Source organism: Sarcophilus harrisii, chromosome 4, assembly GCF_902635505.1.
Source record: "Sarcophilus harrisii chromosome 4, mSarHar1.11, whole genome shotgun sequence".
Taxonomy (NCBI): domain Eukaryota; kingdom Metazoa; phylum Chordata; class Mammalia; order Dasyuromorphia; family Dasyuridae; genus Sarcophilus; species Sarcophilus harrisii.
Window position 1 is genome coordinate 113,707,433 of NC_045429.1, and position 24,684 is coordinate 113,732,116.

The following is a 24,684-nucleotide window of genomic DNA, read 5'->3' on the forward strand; positions in this document are numbered from 1 at the left end:
TTTTCTCCAGATTTTGTGATTTGTGTTTTTATTCTAATTGATACTGAATTGATCCTCTGATTATCAATATTATACAAGACATTAAATGTGTGGATATACATGTTCAACAAAGATATTCACCATTATCATAGAGAATATATTGTATGAAATCTACAGATAAGAAGGACTATTTTTGATGTTGGGTTTTCCAGATACTCCAGTTTACAGACAACATTGTACTGACTACAGCAAGTTCCAGAATATTACAGTTACACAGGAAAAAAAATAGATTAGAAATGCCTATTATCTAGAAAATTAGTTGTACTAATTCAAGAAGTTACCCATCCATAATTAAATATACTTTTGACAGACATATTAAATGAATAATAATGATTAAGGCCCCAAATTTAACAGGAAGAAGAGAATGAATGAGACTGACTATATGTGAGAAATTCCCAAACTGCTCCCTGACATAAAAATTATTATTAAAACCAAAATTCTTTCTATGTACTGTATGGCTTGAATCATGAAATACCACAATCAGTGTATAATACTTGTACACTTGTACAACTGCAAGTAACTTGAGAAGCAGAGGTGGGACACATAGCTGTGAGTACATTACAGCATATTGCCAATAATGTTTTGTGCTCAAGAATTGTTGTTATAACCACATATTAAAATCAGGACTTCAGTTTGTGATCAATTTTTAAAGGTTGTGTAATTGGATGTTTTTCTTATATTAAATTAAAAGGACTGAAGTAAAATGGTCTCTAATCTACTATTTGGGAAGTTATAATGAACACTGACTTCAAAATTAAAAAATAAATTTTGCTTTATTAAATATCAATATATTATTTTTGAACCAAAGAGTAGATGCTATTTAGAGACAAATGAGGTAAATATCTATAAATTTTATTTCAGTAAATTCGTGAACCTTTTAAATGCTTATGCCTACTTCAAATACATGGGCAAATAATACCAGAATTTGAGGTAGATGAAAACAAATCTGGCTTTTTTCCATTCTTTGAGGGTATTAATTTATGCCTTTCCAAACTCACTGACGAAAACTGATATATGTCAATAGTTCTTAAGATAGGTCTATGTTACACTACAAAAAAAAAGTGATTAAAAAGTTAATAAATATGTACAAAGATTAGAGGAAGCAGAGAAAACCAGGTTTAAGTCTGCATCTGATACACAGGATACTTGTCCCAGAGCAAATCACTTACCCCTTGGGACCTCAGGCAACACACAGAAGTATAAGTTGAAGAGCAGGTGCTGCTTGTATTGGTAGAAAGCTTCTGCACTGGAAAACTGTAAACATAAAATCATGATTCTGGGTCTCTTTCCAAAGACACACACACACACACACACACACACACACACACACAATATATATATGTGTATGTTTGTAGTGTATATGCATATGTATGTATAAATAAAATTTATTTCTTTGATTATCTAAAGTACCATACCGATATACTGTTTGTTGTGACAATAATTTCTATAAATTCTGTTCTTTGCACAGTATGTGTATATATACATATATATGTATAATTTTTTTCCATTGTGTGGTAGTAACCTAGACTGAAATTCTGTCAGAAATATTAAAAAAAAAAAAAAAAAAAAAAAAAACTACCATTCTCAAGAAATCCAAGCTAAATATAGTTTCCTTTGGATAAGCATCTGCTTGTATGTTTTTAGGGGAATAAAAGTGTGTAGTTGAATAGTATCTACTAAACAAGTGTTATGAGGAGGTTATATGCAGGTATAAGCTTATTTTTTACGTTTGCCTTCTGCCACTCCCTCCAAAAAGCCTTCCTTGATTCTGTCACTCCAAATCTGTAATGACTTATCTACTATCAAATCTAATCCAGCACTTTACATATTTTACCATACTTGTCATGCATTATTTTACAGTAATGTTATTTGCATATGAATATTTATCATGGTATTTATATAGTCTATGAAAGTAGGGAAAATTTTTATTTAATTTTTTATCTGCCCTATTACACAAGTAGTCCTGTTTTCTGTAGCTACCTAATGTATAAATGTTTACTGAATTGAACTGAATAATTTTAATTTTCAGTATGAATTAGCAAGCTGGAATTATATTACAAACAGTATATAGATTTAATTTTTTTTTTCTTTTTGTTATGAGAATGACTGATAAATGATAAGAATTGGAGAAAGGACATGTTGTGCTATTCAAAGTAGAGAATCTGTTTTAACCAGAACAACAAAACACTGTTATTATAGTCATGAGCTTACCAACATAACTGCTTCATTTAGAATCCTTCAATATAATGGTATTTGCTTCAGTGGAATTTACTTATAAAATTATTATATTTTTTAACAAATTTTTTTGTTCAATGAAGACAAGAGTTGCCTCTATTGTTAAATGATGCTTGCATCCATAAAAATATAATTCAATAAATCTTTATTAAGTACTTAGGCAATATATTATATTTAAGGCAATGGAAATACAAAGAAAAAACAAACTAGGTCCCGGGTTGTGTTTTAGAGGAAGTTAGGGATACAAACAAGGCAAGGAAAGCCATAAGGTGAAGTACCTGCGTAAATGCAAAGAAGAAAATGTTGTTATCACAGGTATACAGAACAGGTAATAAACTAATTTACCTGTAAAAATTAGAAATGTAACAAAAGCTACCAAGAATGACAAAAAGGTTTTAAATGTATAGTTCAAATTCTGGTTCAATTATTTTCAATGGGGACAGCTAGGTGGAGCAGTGGATAGAGCACCAGCCCTGAAGTCAGGAGGACCTGAGCTCAAATCTGAACTCAAACACTTAACACTTCCTACCTGTATGACCCTGAGCAAATCATTTAACCCCAATTGCCTCAGAAAAAAAAAATAAAATAACACTGAAAACAATTATTTTCAATATTATATATCATTATACCAAGCCTCAAGGAAATTAGATATGTGAAAATAAAAAATAATCAAAGATATATGGAAGATATAATTAATATTTCATATTTTTTTTCCTTAAAAGGGGAATTTTTAATATATCCCTTTAATTGGCTTCACAATGGTGTTCAATTATATCTTAATTTGCCAAAATCAATGTATATTTCAGAAGTACAAAGTAATACTAACACAGGCATTGGGCCCTGCTTTTGAATTCATATTCATGTTACATAGAAAGCTATCTGATAATTGACTATAAACGTGGAAGAACTGGTAGACTACAAAGGAAGAAGAGATAAAACTTGGATCACTATTAATGACACGTAACCCAAACAGCCCCAACAATGGTCTTAAAATATGCACTTATGATGCGTATAATATATATTATTCAATTATATATTCTTGAGATAACAGGGGTGTGTGTGTGTGTGTGTGTGTGTGTGTGTATACACATAGAAAAATATAAAGTGATTAAAGATTAAAATGTTACTAAGACTTTTGTTACATCTTGTATAAATTTCAAGACATATTAAAAGATAAGATCAATTATAAAAATTGTCTAGCATCTTTTTATTTTTATTTTTCTGAGATAAATGTATCAAGATATAATTATGACTCAAATTATTTTAGGCAGAAGTAGATATCTAAGATAGATGAGCTACGATGGCATTATTATTTGCAATGGCTTTGTTTATACAGGATCATTTCTATAACAATTCTCTTTCAAACAATCTCCATTAGACTCCAGATACATTGATGTACTTTGCTAGAGAAGAAGAGTCAAAACTAATCTATAATATTCAAGGCAAAGTCTTCTTAACCCACAGTCCACAGAATATATATATATATATGCAGATTTCAGGGAAACTGTGAATATAGATAGGGAAAAAATTATGTTTATTTTTACTCCCCTTTATTTGTATTTTAAAATATTATTCTGAGAAAGGTACATAGACTTCATTATACTGCCAAAGAAATTCATGACGCACATATACAAAAAGGTTAAGAAACCCTGCTCTTGGACAAATTGTTTTCTCTTTCAACCTCAGATTCCTCATCTGTAAAATGACAAGGATGATCACCAAGTTTCTTTCAAGCTCTAAAATGTTATGATTCCATGAAACACATCTGAATCTGAGGCTCTTCATAACAGTTATAAAAAAATTCTCTGTATTTGTCAAAGGACATTAAAAATTAATAAATGGCTTTAGGTTTATGTTTGAAGGAAATATAAAATTGTTGAAGCTACATTAGTAATGTGATGAGGGAAACAGAGCTTGAAAAAAATAGAGGATAACACCAGAGACTGTTATCAGCATTTATTCAGTTCACATTATGTACTAAAAATTAATAATACCACTTGGAATCATAGACTGTGTCAAATGAATACAGGATATACTTTAGATGGAATTTATAGAAAGTGATCACAGAGGATTGGGGTGATAGGGAAGCTTTGTTCTGGTGGTATTTCAGCTGGGCTTTAAAGTAAGGGCAAGGAATGGCAGAAAGTTCAGCAGGAGAAACAAATGCAAATGCAGTGTCACAGTGTGAACAAAGATGGAGCTATGCAGCTGAAGTAGATAGTACATAAGAGAAAGGAGTAGGAAATTAAGGTAAAAATATGGATAGAGGCCAAATTACAAAGTAATGTTTGACTCTAGTCCAAGAAAGTAAGCTCCTTGAGGGAAGTGACTTTAATTTTTTTTTTTTTTAATATTACCAGTGCCTGACATGTAGTAGCTATTTAAAAACTTCTTAAATTAACTTAAGGTTTAGATTTTAAACTATAGATGAGAAGAAATCATTCAAGTTCCCTGGCCAAGTGATTTCTTTATGTGCAAGTGAAATTTTAGAAAAATTTACATATCACTGGGGTAAAGACACAATGAATGTGGGGGCAAGACTGGACGCTAGAAGATTATTTAGGAGTCAGCTGTAATAACAGATATGAAATATAAATGAAAACTCAGGTAGATGCAGTGGAAGTAGAAAGAAAGTGGTCAACAGAAGACTTCAGATGGGCTTTCATGACTGATAAAGTAGGAAAAAAGGAGAACAAAGAATAAATTGTTAAAAGAAAATTTCAAATTGGGAATAAGAAAAAATCTTTCATAAAACTTTTCTAAAGTGAGAAGAATAAATTTAAAACAAGACTAGAAAATATCTACTAAGTGAAGGTCATCTGTATGTAATTCAATCAACAGTTTAGACATTTCAATAACTAAAAACATTAGACATGGGAAAAATTAAGGTCACAAAAGGATCCTGAAAAATAAAGTGATATTTTATATTTTGATACCATAATTTCTACAATAAGAAAAGGCAAGAATCTGCATAACTTTAATAAACTGAAAGGCTTCAAAAAGAACTAATACTTGGGGCAGCTAGGTGGTACAGTTGATAGAGCACCAGCCCTGAAGTCAAGAGGCCCTGAGTTCAAATCTGTACTCAGACAATTAACACTTCCTGCCTGTGTGATCCTGGGGCAAGTGATTTAACCCCAATTTTCTCAGGGGGAAAAAAAAAAAAAAGAACAAATACTTGCTAATTCTAAGACTATATTTAATTCTTCTAAGACCATATTTAATTCTGACCTAAGCGGCAAATTAGGAAAAGTAGTGATAAAAAAAAAGAGGATTAGTTAGCCTATCTATAATGTGAATAAAACACTCAAAATGAAAAATGATGACTTTTATATAAATAGTCCAAAATGTCAAACCAATTTCTCCAGCATACATGGAAATGATCAACACCCACTTCTAAACAGTTCTGAGAATTGTTGATGCTCTGGACAATTCCGAACAACAAACAACAATTGTTTTAAAAGTTCTCAACTTGATCTTTGCTGATTTAAAGTTTGGACACATACATTTTGCAATGATCACCTCTAGTTTTCAATTTAAAAATATCAGCTTTCTTTCAACATACCTGATTACCAGTAACTAATAGATTTAAACATTACCTTGGGCAATGTTTCTGGCAATGACAGAAAAGCCTCTTCAATCTATATGACTTACATGTACATTCACAGTTCTTCAAATTGACCTTCAGTTGGAGGATTTTCAGGCAACTACAGTAAAGTAAGTGCTTGTTAAATACTACTTGGAAGTGTTCTACCCATCATTGATTTTGAACTTTTCTGATATTAGATATCTGACATATCTGAAGGCAAATTAGAAAACTGAGTTTTATAGACCATCAGAATAATTCTATCAGTAACATAAAAGGCAGAAATCCAGAGTTGAAGCTTCTTGCAAAGTAAAATGTTTGCAGCATTTCTGTTTCTTTGAATTGGATGGCAAAAATAATGGATACTCTGGCAATGTCGCCACCCTTTTAAAGGGCAAGATTGAAAAGATGGCATGTTTTCTCCCTCTTTAGAATCAAATGGATTCCAACCTGTAGTCGTAATATCAATGAATGCAAACAGTATAGTTGTGGAACATATTTATAGAGGGCCTTATATTTAGAACAAAAGGCAGAATGAAAATTTATGTGAGAAACATTTTAGAGAAATTCAGAATATACGTTGTAACCTTGGCTTTCTAAAACTGGTCACAAGCACACTCATGTCTCCAGATTATAAACAGAAAGATTATCTAGAAATATTTTTATAAATAAGAGAAAGATTAAAAGCAGAAATTATCATACTTTGCACCCCTTATAAAATTATGATAAAAAGAATTACTTCAACACAATATGATCTTAATACCTATAGAAATAGGGAAATTGATTAAATCTTCTCACCAAGGGAAAAAATAACTCTGAATACATCACAATTCCAGGGCACTAATGATACTAAGGATTATGGAAAAAATATAGAATATTCTGGAATTGATAAGTAAGAACCTGTAAAATTGTTGAAATTCAAAGTAAAAAAATATTAATTGTAATATTACCTTTTGTATGTCAAGATAATACTTCTGATTTATCAAAACACTTTGTATTTTGAGTGCTTTTCCTAGTAATTAATATGAATTTTCATGAAATTAATCATATTTTCTTAGATCAGAGGTGGGGAATCTGACATGTTGGCCATATAAGGCCATAAAATCATTTGCTAAGGCAATTGCAGGCAATGGTGGTAAGCTAAAAGCTAGGTACAACAACCTCCCACTGCTTGAGTTCTATATACGTTGATAATTTTTATAGCCCATAAATGATGTTATAAATATCCAAATGGGCCCTTGGCAGAAAAAAGCTTCCCCATCCCTGTCTCATAAAATCTTCTGAGTAATCCAAGAGACTCAGATGTGATATCAAGATGTGTTGGCCAAGTTCTAATATACATCCTAGGAATTTGACAGGACATGAAGTGATAGGAACCAAAGATTTTAGTGTCATTTACACAGTGTTCAAGACCAGTAGTGTCAAGCTCAAATAGAAACAGATCCTTGTAGACTGCTATTGACTCAGAAAAGCACAAATTAACAGTATCTATTGCTGTTGAAGTCATTTATATATGCACATGTATCATACTGTACACATGTTTATGTTTTCCTGATTCTACTTATTTCACTCTGTATCAGCTTATATGTTTTCTCATGTGCCTATGTATTTTTTATATTTTATCATTTTCTAGGGTATAGTAATATTCCATTACACTCACATGCCAAAGTTACTTTATATAACTTTCTATGTAATAAACTTTATTTGATGACCACTGAATTAGATAATCTATCTCCACTTCAAGCAATCACATCTGAAAATGAGGGCTAATTCTAACATTAAGTAAGAAGGATATAATGGAAGATTAATATAGAAATCTAAGTATGCATTTCTTACAAATGTCTAATTCTACATATGTCAAAAATAAGTAATCAAATGACAATATTATAATTAATGCTTTTTTACTTTGTTTTAAATAACTTTATAGATCTTAATTCTTAATTATATAACATTCTATATTGTTTTCCTTGATCTTTATATATCATCAGTGTCCCAGAATTTTCTTATATTTAGATCTACAAGTTTCCCTGCTACTCCAGGCTCCAAAGCATCATTCTCTCTTGTATACAACCATGATATATAAGAGCATTATTAAGTATATTTGGGCTCCTATGAAGTCTAACTATACTTAGTTTTAAAAGGGGATCTGGGCAAGATAGGATATGATAAGGTATACACTATTAATACACAAAAATCAAACTTCTAGAAAGATTCAGATTCCATTAAATGGCTCTTTCTTGAGTTACAAATAAGATAAAATATATGGTCAGTTATACATATAGGGATTTGACAATAGACAAATGAAAGCATTTCCCACTTAACTTTTATTCATACCATGAAATAAAGTCATATGTACTTGATAAATGGTTAAAGAATAAGAACAATTTTCAGATGGAGAAATTAAAGTCATTTATGGTCATATGAAAAAAATACTCCAAATAACTAGAGATTAGAGAAATGAAAATTAAGTTAATTCTGAGGTATCAGTTCATACCACTCAGATTGGGTTGAAAAAGAAAAAGATAATGATAAATGTGGAGGGGATGTGGGAAACCTGGGACACTAATGCATTATTGGTGGAGTTGTAAAATGATCCAACCATATTGGAGAACAATTTGGAATTATGACCAAAGAACTATAAAACTTGAGTACAGCAGTGCAGTAGTGATACAGCAGTATAACTATTTTGTCTATATCCCAAAGAGATTATGAAAGAGGGAAAAGAATCTACATGTCCAAAAATATTTGTAGCATTGGCAAAATGTTTGCTGTGGCAAGGAATTGTTAATTGAGTAGATGCCTTTCAATTAGGGAATGATTGAATAACTTATGATATATGAATGTAATGGAATATTATTGTTATGGAATATTATTGTTCTATAAAAAATGATGAGCAGACTAATTTCAGAAAAGCCTGCAAAGACTTCTAAAAACTGATGCTGAGTGAAATGAGGAGAACCAGGAAAATATTGTACACAGTAACAGCAAGATTATATAATGATCAACTAAAATAGAGTTAGCTCTTCTCAGCAATGTGGTAATTCAAGACAACTCCAATAGACTTGGGATAGAAAATACCATCCTCATTCAGAATGAGAACTATGAAGACTGAATGTATATCAAAGCATAGTATTTTCACCTTTTTTGTTTGTTTGCTTGCTTGCTTTTTCTTCCTCATGGTTTCCTCCCCTTTGGTCTGATTTTTTTCTTGCATAACATGACAAATAAGGAAATATGTTTAAAAGTATTGTAGGGGGCAGCTAGGTGGCACAGTGGATAGAGCACCAGTCCTGAACTCAGGAGAACTTGAGCTCAAATCTGGTCTCAGACATTTAATACTTCCTAGCTGCGGGACCCTGGGCAAGTCACTTAACCCCACTGACTCACAAAAAAAAAAAAAAAAAAAAATTGTACATGCATACTCTAGATCAGATTGTCTGCTCTCTTGAGGAGGGGCAGGTAAGAGAGAGAGGGGGGAAAAATTTGGAACATAAAATCTTACAAAAATGAATGCTGAAAACAATGTATATTTGGAAAAATAAAATACTATTGGGAAAAAAATAAAGTGGTATGAACTGGGTGATAATACGTTCTAATTGAAATGCCATCCCTTTGTTTAATCTGAAGGATTAATGAAAATTGCCTCTAAAATGAAGTGGTTAAAATATATGGCGTTATAAAATATTTTTAAGATGAGTGGACATGAGTGGTTGTCAATAAATATCTTTATTTACTTTTTAAAAAAGATGATATTAAAATATGAGTATAAGGTGACAGAATAAGCCTAATTAATTTCAGGGTTGACCAACAGAATTTTGAAAAGAAAAATAAGTTATGTTGAGAACATGCAATAGTAAGCAAATATGGTGTCATTTTTAATAGCATGGTAACATATTTTACTGGGAAAAATCATAGCTTAAAAACATGTACCTGTTTTTTCCACAATTCAATTTACTAAAATCTTTAAAAGAACATAATATTCTAACCTGAAAAAGATAATAGCAAAGTTCTTTAGATTGGAAGCTAACTACTTAAGGGCTATGATTTAATTTAAGCTTTATAAAATATTCCAAAATATTATAAGGATACACATAAGCATCTATGTATACAAACTTATTACTGAAATGTTATTCTTCTCTAATGGCATATAGAATAAATATGACCTGAAATTGAATCCTACCTTATATACCTGAAGCATTATATAAATGTTACTTAGTAGATAGCTCTTTAGACATGTAGATTACAATAAAACTGTAATTAAGAGCATAACTCTGGTTGAAACATGTTTATTCAATTTTTATTTAATATAAATATATTTTTCACATATCATTTAAAACTGTCCATTTAAAACAATTATCCTAACAAAGAAGCTCTAGAAAGACAAATAGCATGTATAAATAGGCCAAAGTTTATTACCAATAATGTCATAAAATTACCAGTATAGACACATGATCAAAAAAAGGAAGAGGTCTAGTATTTATCAAGTTCATAGGATAACAGACTGATAACCTGACATATATGAGTATCCCCTATATCTATATTTATAAAAAGAACTGGCATTTCTAATAAAGTAGGTTGGTTTTCAAAGAAGTCACTTAACCTCAGTTTGCCTCTGTTTTTTCAATTGTAAAATGGGGATGAAAATAGGACTTATCTCACTGGATTGTTGTGAGGATCAATATTTATAAAGAGTTCTACTTAAAAACTGAAGATAATGTTTGGAGATGTATTTATGAGGTAAATATTTATAAATCCCTCAGGATAGTGTCTTGCAAAAAGTAGGTATTATATAAAGGCTCATTCCATTCCCTTACCGTCCCCTCTAAAAATATGGTGTGGGAATGAGAAAGGGAACAATTAGTTGAGTATTCTATTTCCCTGGGTTTCTGTTAGCCCAAACTTTTATGTAATAAGAATAATACTTATTTTTCTGAATTTATAACACTCAGAGCTCCCTGTTTACTCATACTCCATCTTATTTACATGTTATTTTGTTTTTGTTTTTATATGGTATTTTAAAACTCAGATCTATCTGGAGAAAAATCATGACAGTATGGTTATTATTTCAAATGAATAACTTCATAAATAAGAAAAAAAGAAATAAACGTTTCTAAGAAGATTCTGGTGTAAAATAAAAGTTGTATTGTGACAAGCCAGTGTATAGAGTTTCAATCTGATATTTATCAAAATAATTCTGCATAGTTCATAATAAAGATAAGATTCAAATGAGATATGGGTGAAGCTTGCCCAAATAAATACAAATAACCAGAGCTCAGCACATAATGGTACTTTGTGAACCTTAAAGAATTATATAAATGCTAGCTATTATAAGTGAGTATATTTATTATAACTACAAAATTCCTCCTATCCCTTTGTTGACCAATGCTCAAATATGCTTTATTTTACATTAGGGGGTCTTTTAACCTTTTTTGTGTCATAGACCTCTTTGGTAGCTTGGTGAAATCTACATTATTAGAATGATTTAAAATGCATAAAATGAGATATAGGATTACAAAGGAAACCAAAGGTTAGTGAAAATAAAGATGTAATTTTTCACCATAAAGTTCGCAGCTTCCCTGAAATTGAACCTCAGGTTAGGAACCTCTGTTTCATATTAAAATGATAGTCAAAAATTTTTCCTCTATCTTCCATAGGAACTGTGATAATAACTCTTATAAAAATTCTCACTTAACTTGTGCAACCACTGATTGAATAGAATCAGGTGTCATTCTGTTCAATGAGTCAATGCTACATATGTTTAGTTTTATTCAAAAATGTCTTTCTAAAAGCCAATTTATTTTTGGTGTAGGAATTTATCATATTTTACATAGATTATTACACTGCATGCCTTCATTTTTCAAATATTTGAGTTCTTAAATGATAAAAACTGGGTAAAATATTATGGAACAATTAATATTATTAATATACCTTCATGAATCTGAACTCATAACTTTCTTTTCCAAACTAGGCATTTTATTAAAAAGAAAATTATATCATTGAAGCTCCTAAAAGGATGTCTTACAAATAAGAGAAGGGATAAAAAGCAAAAGAAGCAACCACTGTCTTTAGCTAAATTTTGAATACAAAAAAATGGGCCAGGGAAACAGTTTATGACCTAATGCACCAGTCCCGTTATAAACACATATATACAGTATATCTCCATCAACTGAAACTTAATCACCTTTTTACAATTTAGAAGGGGAAGGCAGCTTTTAGTATAGTTAAGTCATGTATCATCAATACCATGAAGCTAACCTATCAGTTGTAATAGCTCCTATAAAATACCAGAGTGAGATTGCAATAAGCCTAGAAAATGGGCTACAAATCCCAGCTATGCTCAAGCAAGCAGTGAACCAAAAATAAAAATAGGTAGAACTGCACCAAGAACTACAGAGCATTCATCTCGATTCATGATCAGTAAGGCAAAGTTCATAGGTCAAGGTTTTAAAGTGTCTTATTCATATCTGAAAGGCAGTCATTAAGAAAAATTTCTTTATATATATATATATATATATATATATATATATATATATAATTCAGAAGTAATTATCTGAATTTCCAGTCTATAACACATAATGGTCTACACAAAATAGGTTGCAATTATCAAAACCACATTATCTATAAATACCTGTATTAATTTTAAAATATTAGTGTTCACCTTAGATAAGCAAAAGCAAAAATATCCAGTTGCAGGAGCAGCTTTACATTTGTGATTCAACTGTACTCAGTCTCCACAAGCAAAAAAGGTGACTGATTGTTAATCAGTCTGAAACACTGTATATGCTAAAAATTTTTCCTTGTAATAAAGGTGAGGTAAAGACAATTTTAATTTCAATTTCATTTCAATTAATAGTTCAATTGATCTTAACTTCTAAGTTATGACAATGCAAGTATAAAATAACATAAAAATACATATTAAAGAAATGATTACTAAAAATTGTTGGCACTTAATAAAAGTTAATCACTTGATGCAATTACAGCTATAATTATGCAAGCTGCTATATGCTGAACAAAATGATGATATACTAGCTCACAAATGATAACTCTTTTTTAACTTGGTGAAAATTAGTTTACATAATGCTTTTATATATTCTACATCAACATTTTCTGGAGATCTGTGATATCTGAAGAGTAGTTTTCATTCCAAAAATCTCTTTGGGGAAGGGCAGTACTATTTTACAAAGTTGTTTAAAAAATAGTATTTAAAAAAATCAGTTTTAATATAAAAAGTAAAACTGATAGCTCTAGATAATGTTCAACATTCTCTAGGCTGATGGTTTCTAAACTACACTCTATGGTCTAAAAAAGAACTGGGACCACTTCACTAATATAACAATATTATACAATATTTTTTCAATAAACACAGAGATAAAAAAGCCAATAATTCAAATAGAATGCACATTTTATGTAAAATGTGAACTTTATTTTAAAAAAGATCATTCCTATCTAATCCTCTTTTGAAAATACAGTGAGAACTCAGAAATTATGATCAATCCTGGTTAAACTTCTTCACCCAATATGTAACCATGAATGCCAATGCACTACTTAGTCACAATTCACTTGGAATAATTCTGACAGATATTGCTTATTCTTTCACTAGTCATAATATAAAATAGTAAGGAATTCTTGGATCAAAGCTAAGAGTTCTAAATTTCCTAACTCTAGGAAAGATTTTGACAAAAGAAAATAATATGAAGTTTCAATGTTAAAAGAAATGTGGGAAGCAGTTAAATGGTGCAGTGATTATGCACTGGTTGGAAGCACTGGTTCTGGAATGGAGCACTGGTTCTGGAATCAGAAGGACCTGAGTTCAAATGTAGCCAGATATTTAACACTTATAATCTTGGGCAATTCCCTATCCCAATTGCCTCAGTCCAAAACAAATTTATAATAATATTAATTTTTGTTAAACATACATTGGATTACTTGCCATCTAGGGGAGAGGATAGGGGAAAATAAAATGTAGAACACAAGATTTTGTAAGATTGAATGCTGAAAACTATGTATGTATTTTGAAAATAAAAAAACTATAAAAAAATAAAAGTATTGAAAAAATGTGGAATAAAAAGAGTATAAATTTATTTATGATAGTTTCTGCCTCTTCTTATACTCAACCTAAATTACTAAGAAAGCTCCTCAATCTAGTTCATTTCTTACTAAAAGGAAAGAATACCAGTCCTTGAGCAAAAACAGTCTCATCTTTCCACCAGACAGGCTCTGACTTCAATAGTCTATCTCCAGGGAAGAGGACAGGAGACAGGTTTCCTCGAATGTCATTCCCCAGATGTTCAAAATGATATCTAATTAATTAGCAATAGAAGATTTGGTTTATAGGGGAATCTCACTGGTCCAGTTTGTAGCCTACAAGAAAATGGATTATTTTTAGCTATAACATTAGGACTTCAGGGATGAGGATGTGGCTTTTTATTCCACAGAAAGAGAAGAACATTTCCAAATATTGACCACTAATATATAAAAAAAATTCCTACCATTGCAGTAGAATTTCCTCCAGACTTTTTGATGTTCTTTGAGGGCATTCCATGTAGATGATTGAGTCTAGCCTGGAAACCTAGAAACAAAAGAATTCAATTTAGTAAATACTGAGTGGTTGCAGGGAATACATACATATACATACATTTATGCATACAAAGTAATTTAATGTACATATGTAAAATAAAAAGAAAGTAAAACATATATGAGGAAAACATTTATTTAGTAAGCATTAGAAGAAACTGAAAGAGGATTATTTATAATACAGTCAATTCTTGATTACTCTTTGGTTTATAATAGTGTCTATTCATCATATGTTCCTCACATTTTTTTTTTCCAAGGCCTTAAGTCTGACTGTTATCATGGGGATACAGGAAGTAAAAGAAAAGCAAGTGAAATTTGGTCTTTTATTTTAACCAATAATTAGTAGCAACACTATAAGACATCAGGAAATAGGATAGTTAGAAGCAGTTGGACTAAAATAACATACTTAAGTGTACATTTCACCTCTGAGTATACTCCCAAGCACTTTGCCTACCTCTCAGGGTCTGAGTGTTACTGACCTCTTCTGCCTGAAGGTGACATAAGAGGAAAAGAACCACTTAAGATACTTTGAAAGACGGGATCTGGTAATTCTTTTCCTAATTCTGTAGACTCTTCAGCCTGCCACCAGGGAATGACTCCTGCGATGCCACAAGCCCCGCCTGACTCTTTTTCATAGAACCAGTCACTCTGCTCATCATCACCTGTACAAAGATAATAAATCAAAACCCCACCCAGACCCCAAAGATTCAAGTTTAACATCAAGACAATGCACACTTATTAAAACAACAACAACAACAACAAAAGGTGAAAATACATTTTTCTTTTACACAGCAGCTCCATTCCAGGAATGGTTTTTAATGGCATGACAAACATTGCCATCAATAAGAACACATAAAATGTAATGTTTTAGAACCAATTTAGAAATGTGAAAAACAATAATAAACTGGTTAATCCTTTGGCAATAACTGCAGAGAAATCCATTTAAGTTACTACCCTTTCCATATTAAGAAGAAACAAGCCTTAATCTCCTGCAGGGAATTAAAAGGTATAAAACTGTGAAACTCGTTCTTTGCAGCTGATAATGGTATATAATTAGCTTAATTTCATGATTTGTATGGAATGTAAAAGGAGAAACAATCATGAACAGATGTGACTAAATGAAATTAATCTGATTAAGTTCATTAAGAAATAGTTTTGAAAAAGTTGATTTTAAATGAAAAGTGACAGTAGCATGGGGTATATTGAGAAATACTATGCTATACTGCCACAAACACAAACTAGCAAATATGACATATGAGAATATTTAAAAGTCTAATTTAAGGGGAACAATTAATTTAAAATTAAGGAATATTTCTTTATTGAGAATAACGACTATTCCTTCTATTTTAAGACAAGAAATGAAAGGTAATCAGACCTCTAAAATGTCTAAATATGTAATTTTGTGGAATAAAACAGATGATTAAATGAAAAATATAAAGCATATAGCAAAATGAAATTTGGGACTTTAAACCTAAGATTTTCAATAGTCTTTTTTTTTTTTTTTTTTAGCTAATGTTGGCTTCCGTGAAAATTATCTCAATCTCTTTATTGATTTCAAAGTCTACTTTACCAAAGATGCACAGGAAATAATCCTAAATTTCAACTGAAAGTAATTTTCTTTTTCTTTATGAAAGGTCTAAGATTCAATTTTAAGTGATAAACACAGTTTTTAAGATAATAACTTTCATATAAAATAGATAAATTTAATAGGAGATATCAAATAATATGGAGTCAGCATGGCATAGTAGATAGAAAGTTGGCTTTGAAGCCAGAAGGTCTGAATTAAAGGATATGTGATTCTGAGTAAACCCCATAACCTCAGTGCTCTAGGCAACTCATTAAGTCTATGAATTGCAAAGGTACTGACCTGCATTGGTGCAGAGAATTTCCTATTCCAATTAAATTATAATACTAGCATACATTTCTCTCTTATCAGATAATAAGTATCACTGACATGATTCATATGAACAATTAAACTCTTTTTAATTTATAAAAAACTATGAGTAAACTCAAAACAATGCATACTTTGTTATTAACAATATTTAAATTCTATAAGTAAGTTTTAGAAAACAAGATACTGAACTAAACCACTGGAGTCAGACTGAATTTTAATGAGTAATATCATCTTCCTATTCAAGAACAGTCAAGTTGACTTTTATATACAAAAATATCTATAGCAGCTCTTTGGTGGTAAAGAATTAGAAATTGAGGGAATGTCAATCAATTGTGGATTAGCTGAACATATTGTGGTATATGACTGTGAAGGAATATTAGTGTGTTCTAAGAGAAGTGAGCAGAACCAGAACACTGTATTAAGCAACAATGTAGGATAATCAACTAGGAATGACTTAGCTTTTCTCAGCAATACAATGATCTAAGACAATTCCAAAAGACTATGACGAATGATTCTATAAACCTCCAGAGAAGTAACAAACATCATGGAGGCTGTATGGAGATCAAAGAATACCTTTTTTGGATTTCTTGTTGATTTTGGGGAGGTCTATTTTCTTTTGTAATATGGAGAACATGGAAACATGTTATGCATGACTACACGCATATAATCTATGACAATTTGCTTGTCTTCTCAAGGATGAGGGAGGGAAAAAAAGAAAATCTGGAACAAAATTGAAAAAAGGGAATGTTAAAAAATTTTACATGTAATTAAGGGAGGGAAAGAATAGCTAAGTCATCTCGAAAAATTGGAGATCTCAATGAGTGTAAAGCTGAGTAAATCAGTAACTATAGTTTTAAAGCATTTTGTTATTTTGTCACTAGTGACAAGGCTAGAATAGAAATGACAAATAACTCCTATAACTTTACCAAGAAATCTCCAAATGAAGTGATTAAGAGTTGGAGAGAACAGAAAAAATGGTATGTGACAGAAAAAATGGAAGGTTTGAAGTTTCTTAAATTATACTATACTTCTCTGAGATTAATAGCTTTTAAAAGATTTGGAAGGCTGGTTTTTTTAAATTAACACAAATAGAAATTTATAGGGATCTGATTTAGAGGAAGTTATCTTTTGGGCATAATTTAGTTAACCTTTAACTAAAGGTGGAAAGAAACTTCGCAGTTCCCTCCTAGCTATTGGAATCTATTTTTCTCACCAAAAAAGTTTAAGTTCAAAATAAAGTTCTCATGAGTTTTACAAGTGGATTAAAATTATCTTTGAAATTAACTATAAGCCTAATCATTTGGAACAAATAATTTATACTAAAAATAAAACTAATGATCATATTTCATTCATTTTACTACAAAAATATCACTATAGGGATAGATGGGTTGGAAAAAAGTGATTGTGATATGGTAACACTTCCAGTTTGTTTTAAAGTTGTAATTAAACTGTTTACTTGTTTGAAAGCACAAAATGATTAAAATGATTTTTTTAAAAAAACCCACTTTTTTTTAGTAACAATAAATGGATTAGAAGCAACTTCAACAAGATAAATTTTTTGTGAGATTCTTAAACACATCCTAATTAATGATTAAGATTCTTTCATATTTTTTAAGATGGGTAGTTTTAAAATATTGTTGTCACAATGAAAAAAAATTTAGGAAAGCACATTTTAAAGCATTTCTTAAAGAAGGTAGATAGAAGAAAAAATAGACAACACTATTTCCATTTCCTCATTCTGAAATCTGAATTCAAGAAAATCATCTAATTACTTATAAAAATGAATACGATGAATAAATGTCACAGCTGAATAAAAATGACAAATGAGTTGCAAATCCAGCTATATTAATGCTTAACAATTTTAAAGACAATTGTAATCAGTTAGAGAATGAGAAACATTCTCTTGTGAACTTGTTAAAAGAGGAACAAAATTGAAAAGACTGAGGTACATAAAGCTTTCAGAATACTAGTCTCAAAAAGAAAGATAATCCTTCCTAATATTATAAGCTTTGCATACTAGCTGTAGGAGATAATCAAGGGATTTAATTGCTTTAGGACATGACCATTCATAGCACCTAAAAGACTAGCTATGAAATGGAATCTCAAGTCTATTAAGCCATACGTTTACTGTAAAATGGATTATATAAGTCATCAACTCATAAAATAACTTATAATGAACACAACTTTTTTTTTTTTTCCAAAGGAGGAAGAGAAAATTAATGACATTTCAGTACCTTGTCTTCCCTCATCATTGGTAAACAAACCAGCATCAGTACTGCTGAGGCTGCTGGAGTCACTGTAATAAGGGGGGGAAAAGAGAGAAATGGATCAAAAGAACAATTGATCTCTCAGTCGTAAAATTTTAAAGAGACAAGGTGGTGCTCAGATGGAACTTAAGCTGACAAAGATATGAAAGAAAATAAGATGATTTTTTTTAATCAAACTGCAAATATCCTGGTTCCATTAACTACAGAGCATATTATTTTTGGCACATAAAACCACAGGAATCTAATGGGACCCTGACAGTAAGCCAGATGTGACTGCAACGAGGTGCTGACACAATTGATGCATTTTATTATCTGCTTCCATCAAATGCTCACTGCTCTTTTCTTATGCTGTGCAATTCAGCTTGATCCTGGAACACCACTGCTCAATAAAATGGGAAAAATCTCAATCAAAAGCAATCTAAGTCTTTTTTCAGCACATGAAATACAAGGGCCTGGAGATGGAATTACTTTTCATAACAACATTTGCAAATATTCTGGAAAATACATTACCTTAAGAATTCACTATATTTCTCTTACTTAGAGAAAAAAAGTTTACAACAATGAAAATCCATAAAATCAAATCTAAGGTCACCCTGGGGGGAAAAAAGATACATATGACCAGTATAATGATGATGGGAGAAAAACAGAGGTTCCAATTACTTCAGTATAAGTTCAAGAGTTACAGTAGAACTGATATATAGTAGAATACATATAGCAAAACAGCATATGAATTAAAGTCAATAGGTACTCTTTCTTTACGCACATAAATGATTTTCATTAGTGCTAACGGAAGTTGTGGTCCTTTTAAGAAGATGAGAAATCTGTGTGGTTAGTTAAAATACAGCATAGGATGAGGTTACAAGCTATTTGTCAATAGTGGGTTTTATCTCTGAATGGGAAAAGACTCTTCTTTAAGAAATATGCTTTCAAACTGTTTTGTCTTTCTCATTATTATGATTTGGAATTTTAAAATTATACAATCATGAGTTTTGCAAATAATAAAAATGATAATAGTGAACCAAATGGATTTTTAAATACAAAGGTTGTTTTGAAAATACCATGCTTTGTAATGAAGCTTAGAAAAATCTACTATTATAATTTCTTTAAAAGCTGAAACTAAATTTTAGAATCTACTCAACTTAAAATCAACCAAGAAGCAAATTATACCCAGCTACTAAATACTGAATAAAAATGCTGCCATTTAGCTTCTACAATTTGTTTTACTTAGCCCTTTAAATTCTTTACAACATTTAAAAAGAGAGCATTCATTACTATATATACTTCCCTCCATCTAAAATGTCATCTTTAACATTGTTTTGCCCAAATTAAGTGATTGTAATACATTGTTTCCCCAGTGATTCCCAATCACTTAAGTCAATACTAAACAACAAAAAGAAATTAACATAAAACAAGCATTTACTCTTTATTCATACTGTAGCATTATATTTCTATCAAATCTTCCTACTCTTCAATATAGCACAGAAATAATACTGAGGTCTCAGTGGAGTAAGAGTTCTAACTGATTCTACCAAGATAAAAAGCCTTTTTTACTACAGGTTCTATAAGACTTAAAATGCCAATTATGGAAGACCAGCCTGGCAAAGTTTGGAGAAGTTTATAAACAGAATGCTGGTCACCAGGTAATTAATTCTTTTGGTCACAGGCATATCATAAAATCATCAACTAAGGCACAGAGGTTTTTTGAGCTGCACTGGAATGGAACAAGTACTCACAATGATAAAAAATAACAGCTCTCTTGAATCATCACCTTGGGTTTTTCATCACTGTACATATGCAAATCTATATTTTTGTATGCAATCATCTGGAATTCAAGAACTGGCTTTATTCCACTATGAAACATACTTAAGTAAAACTCCATAAAACTAAGATCTAAGATATAAAACCAATGACTTCCATCTCCATTAAGCAAATCTTTTCTGCCAAACAAATCTGATCCCCATTTGCCAACTAATTATATCAATGGTATGAACATATTGTAATTTTTTACTTTTTTCTTTCTATTTTTTAGATAACCATATCTAGTAATCAACAAGGACAACTGATTCTGGTTCTTCCTTTCTACTACCATTTTAATCTGGAATTCAATCATTTCAGATCTGGGTTATTACCATAGTATTATTATATAACTCCAGTTTCTTTCTCCTCTAACCTATGTAACCATTATTCTGCTTTAAAAAATGCCAAATACAATTGTTAATGCTGTAAAGTTACCCATACATATAACCTGTAAATAAAAGGCTATTAAATTAAAAAAAAAAAAGAAAAAAGAAAAGTATTGATTTTTATATGGAAGGGCTTTCCAGGAGAGACTGATTCTGAAGGATTTACTGACAATAGTTGTCGACAAAAAATTATTTTTAAAAAATACATTCATGATAAGTAAAGACTTAGGAAGAAAACATCTTACAGGTTTCAAATCACCAAACAGTAATATTGTCTAACCTTTGTTTTTCCGTATTTTCTAAAAGAATAGTACAACACTTTGTGGCAAATAAAATGCAACAAAAGCAAAAAAAAAAAAAAAAAGCCAAATATTTTTCTATTTTTTGAGCCAATTGAGTTTGGATTCAAGAATTTATCATCAATCAATGGCCCTTTCTTCCTAGGCACAGACATTATATATGTAGTAAAGTGGATTGTTTTCTCTTTATTGCATATATCACATGCATTTTAACCTGTCTTTGCTCTTGCTATTCTATCTAAAATGCCTTTCCTCCTCTTTCTATATTTCCACATTTTTCATTTTCTGGAAGGCTTAAATCAAGATTCACTTCCTTTTTGAACTCTTTCTAAGGGCACATAATTACCTCTCTCACTTTTCACTTTTTAACACTTGTCTGTACACAATCTATTCTCTATTAGCTTTTAGCTGGGCATTTTTTCTTAAGAACTACTCTCCAAAAATGAATAAATAATAGCTTTAGCAAAGTAATAATATAAAAGATTAGTACATAAAAATCATTAACTTTTTTCTATATATTCTTAACAAAATGTAAAGGGGAGAGGAAAATAAATTCTATTTAGGGCAACAAAATGCATTAAATATCTGGTAATTAACATCAAGATACATACAACCTTATACAATTACAAAACAAGTTATATAGAACTAAAAGCTTGAAACAAACAAGTTCAGTAACTGAAACATGAACAGACTGATATATAAATGTAAAGTATATTATTGTATTATAAAGAGTGAAAAAAAAATGAAGATATCAAAGAGCACAGTAAGACTTGATAGAATTGACACACAATGAAGTAGAACAAAAGAACCACACAATAATGACAACAATGCAAATTAAGCCAATACAAGAAACAACATAATTTAGGTCAAATACAACAATTAATGTTGACAAAATACTAATCAAATTAAAAATACATTCTCCCTGTCAACAATTGATCATCATATGAAAGTAGAAAGTAATTGGACATTGGACACAACCAGTATCTGGAATATTCCAGAGAATGTAATGTAAAGTTTGTTAGTAAATATCTATTGTATCAAACAAATAAAAAACCAAAACCCCAAAACTCATTGCATCAATGGCAGAGATTATATTATAATGGAAAGATCTGGATAAGACATGGGTTCAAATCCTAGTTTTGCAACTTACATGCATCACTTAGTAAAAAGGTCAAACAATTTTTAGACTTATCCCCATGTCATAAAATGAGGTTGATGAAACATATGATCTCCAGGGTCACTTTTTATAAATATCCAAATACATACCTGACATTCATTTTTTTTTAAATCTGCTCTTCAATTTTTCCATGTGGCCATGTCTTTTTTTTTTCCTCTTTGACAGTTGCTTAGCTCTTCTATGTGAAAATTAAGAGTTCTTAAGATCCTAGAGACTTTCCAGGATGTGTATTTTAAGACTTTACTTTGAGATCTCTAATTTTTCATACTTGCAACACTTACAGTATTACACTAAGACACTGATTCAGATCTTGAAGATCATAATGATAGAGAGCTCCTTCTATCAATGCAGATTAGTGTCTACTCGGAATCTTAGACTCTTTGAGATCTTCCCAGGACACTGAGATGTCTATGGTCACAAGAACTAATATATGTCAGAAGCAAGACCCGAATCCCAAACTAACATCTAAGGTAGTTCTGTTACTATACCACTATATATTATACCACATAGGTACTATAAATGCTTACCAAACAAATGATGATTTGGCCATTATTATAAGAATTGAATGTATTTCTTAAGAAACAGACAAGACCTTGTTCCCCAAAACTAAAATTTCAGGTACATTAGATAGTGTTTAGATGTTGCTCAGTTTCAAATACTTGTTTCTTAAAACAATGAATATAAGATTATCTATTGCCCCCTGAATTTGATATGCTGTTATTGCCTAATCATTATTATTTAGGCACTAGTCACTTATTTAGAAATACTTTAACACTAATAGCATCCTAGTTCTGTTCTTCCCCATCACCTACCGATACATAAAAATGCATTTAGAAATTACAAGTACAATTTTTGAGTATATTTCCCTTGAATCTTGGTCTTTCTTCCAGGTTTGCTTGAGATTATATTCAAGATTTTCCCATGATTTTGCTCTCCACTGACCCTCAACATTAAATAAGAAACAGAGTACCATTTATAATAGACAGTAAATCATTTAATTTTGATGGAGCTGCTTTGCCACACTTTTGCTCAGAATAAGTGGGAGTTAACTCTTTTAAAAAATTTCTTTTTTAATAAGACATACATAAGAGATCCATGGTTTCTTTTCTGTCCTTTGTATGTGTAAACATTTTTATTTTGGATTGAAAAATTCATAATTTTTAAAAACATTTCAAAAAATAATAGGCAGGGAAAGCTTTTTGCTTTGGAACCTAAAGTATTCCTAAAGTACTTAACATACACATTTCTACTACATAATTATTTTTTCTCCTGTTCATGTTTGATGACATGCAATAAGATTAGATTAAGGGAGGCAGTTCTTTATAACTTTAACATACTTAGTTTCTTAGGGAGGCTGATAAATTACAAATACTTTACTCAGTTGAAATAGAAGTAACAGGGAGCTAGTTATGAAGTCTGAGACTTTTTACTATTATGTTCAAACATTAGATGAAATGAGAAGAACACTTTGCTTGGTACTAGAAAAGGAAAAATGTATATTTTTATTTTTATTTTAAACAAACATTTCATTATTTTTTCTTTTTTTAAAGCCAAAGGTGCTAATAGTAAAAGTTATTTGAATCTAAGGGACACAATAAATTCCTTGAATAGCTAATTTCATAAACTTTTTCCTTTACCTATTACCCTTGGCAATCTAAAAACCTAAAAAAAAAAAAAAAAAAAAAAAAAAAAAAGAGAGAGAGAGAGAGAGAGAGAATTTTAAATCCTTATGTTGAGAAGCAAATTAATGAATAATCAAAAGTTCGCTGTTTTTTGGCCTTTTATTTTTAACCGATTAATAAAGATTACCTTAAAATTCAGGTGTATTAAAAATGTTCTAGTTATGTCCCATTAGTCATGATTCTTGGGTATGAATGACTATTTTAAATTCATATAAATGTTACAATTTAAAAAATACTAAATATCCAATAGTAGTTCTAAATTCAATTCATTCACCAACAATTTTGTGACTACCATGTGCAAGGGGAAGTACTAGAAGTTGAGGGCCCAGGTCAACAATAAACTTTGCCTTCAATGAGCTTAAGTTGGGGTAGGGTACAATATATACAAAGATTAAATATAAGCTGATTGGAAGATTGGAAGAACACCAATAATTGTAAAAGGAAAGGCTTCACGCTGAACTGGAAATTTACATTTATTGAATTCAAAAGACATTTTCATACCACTGGGAAAAGTTTCCATGAATAGAAGTAGTTAATATGTTTTTCAAAAGAGTCACATATCCTTATTTCATATAGATATATCAAGGGATCATACAGTGTTTTAGGACAATTCCCTTATTGACGTGAAGTGTAAAACTCAGTTTAATTCAGGAATTATAATGCTTTTATGATTTCAGAACCATAACAGGTATGAACTCTTCCTGGAAGATGTCACTTAAATGGTTTCACTGTTTGGACTTATTTTATG

The 24,684-nt window shown here is 30.5% G+C and overlaps 1 protein-coding gene and 1 long non-coding RNA gene across 7 annotated transcripts in view; one reads left to right on the forward strand and one right to left on the reverse strand.

The window, feature by feature from the left end:
- The window catches only part of GPATCH2 (G-patch domain containing 2), a 436,123-nt gene that overhangs the window by 249,346 nt on the left and 162,093 nt on the right, over nucleotides 1–24,684 (reverse strand). For 5 of the 6 annotated variants that reach the window (XM_031937380.1, XM_031937378.1, XM_031937377.1 and 2 more), the window contains exons 3-5: nucleotides 18,563–18,624; nucleotides 14,914–15,096; nucleotides 14,350–14,429 (exon numbers count right to left, since the gene is read on the reverse strand). In XM_031937380.1, the coding sequence (XP_031793240.1) occupies nucleotides 14,350–14,429; nucleotides 14,914–15,096; nucleotides 18,563–18,624 (325 nt within the window). Of the gene's footprint in view, nucleotides 1–13,905; nucleotides 14,222–14,349; nucleotides 14,430–14,913; nucleotides 15,097–18,562; nucleotides 18,625–24,684 lie in introns of those variants that run through there. The other variant, XM_031937382.1, reaches the window with a different exon arrangement.
- LOC116419115 lies at nucleotides 5,724–18,982 on the forward strand. Its single transcript, XR_004229380.1, has 2 exons — nucleotides 5,724–5,991; nucleotides 18,532–18,982. It is a non-coding gene; the product is annotated as an uncharacterized LOC116419115 (long non-coding RNA).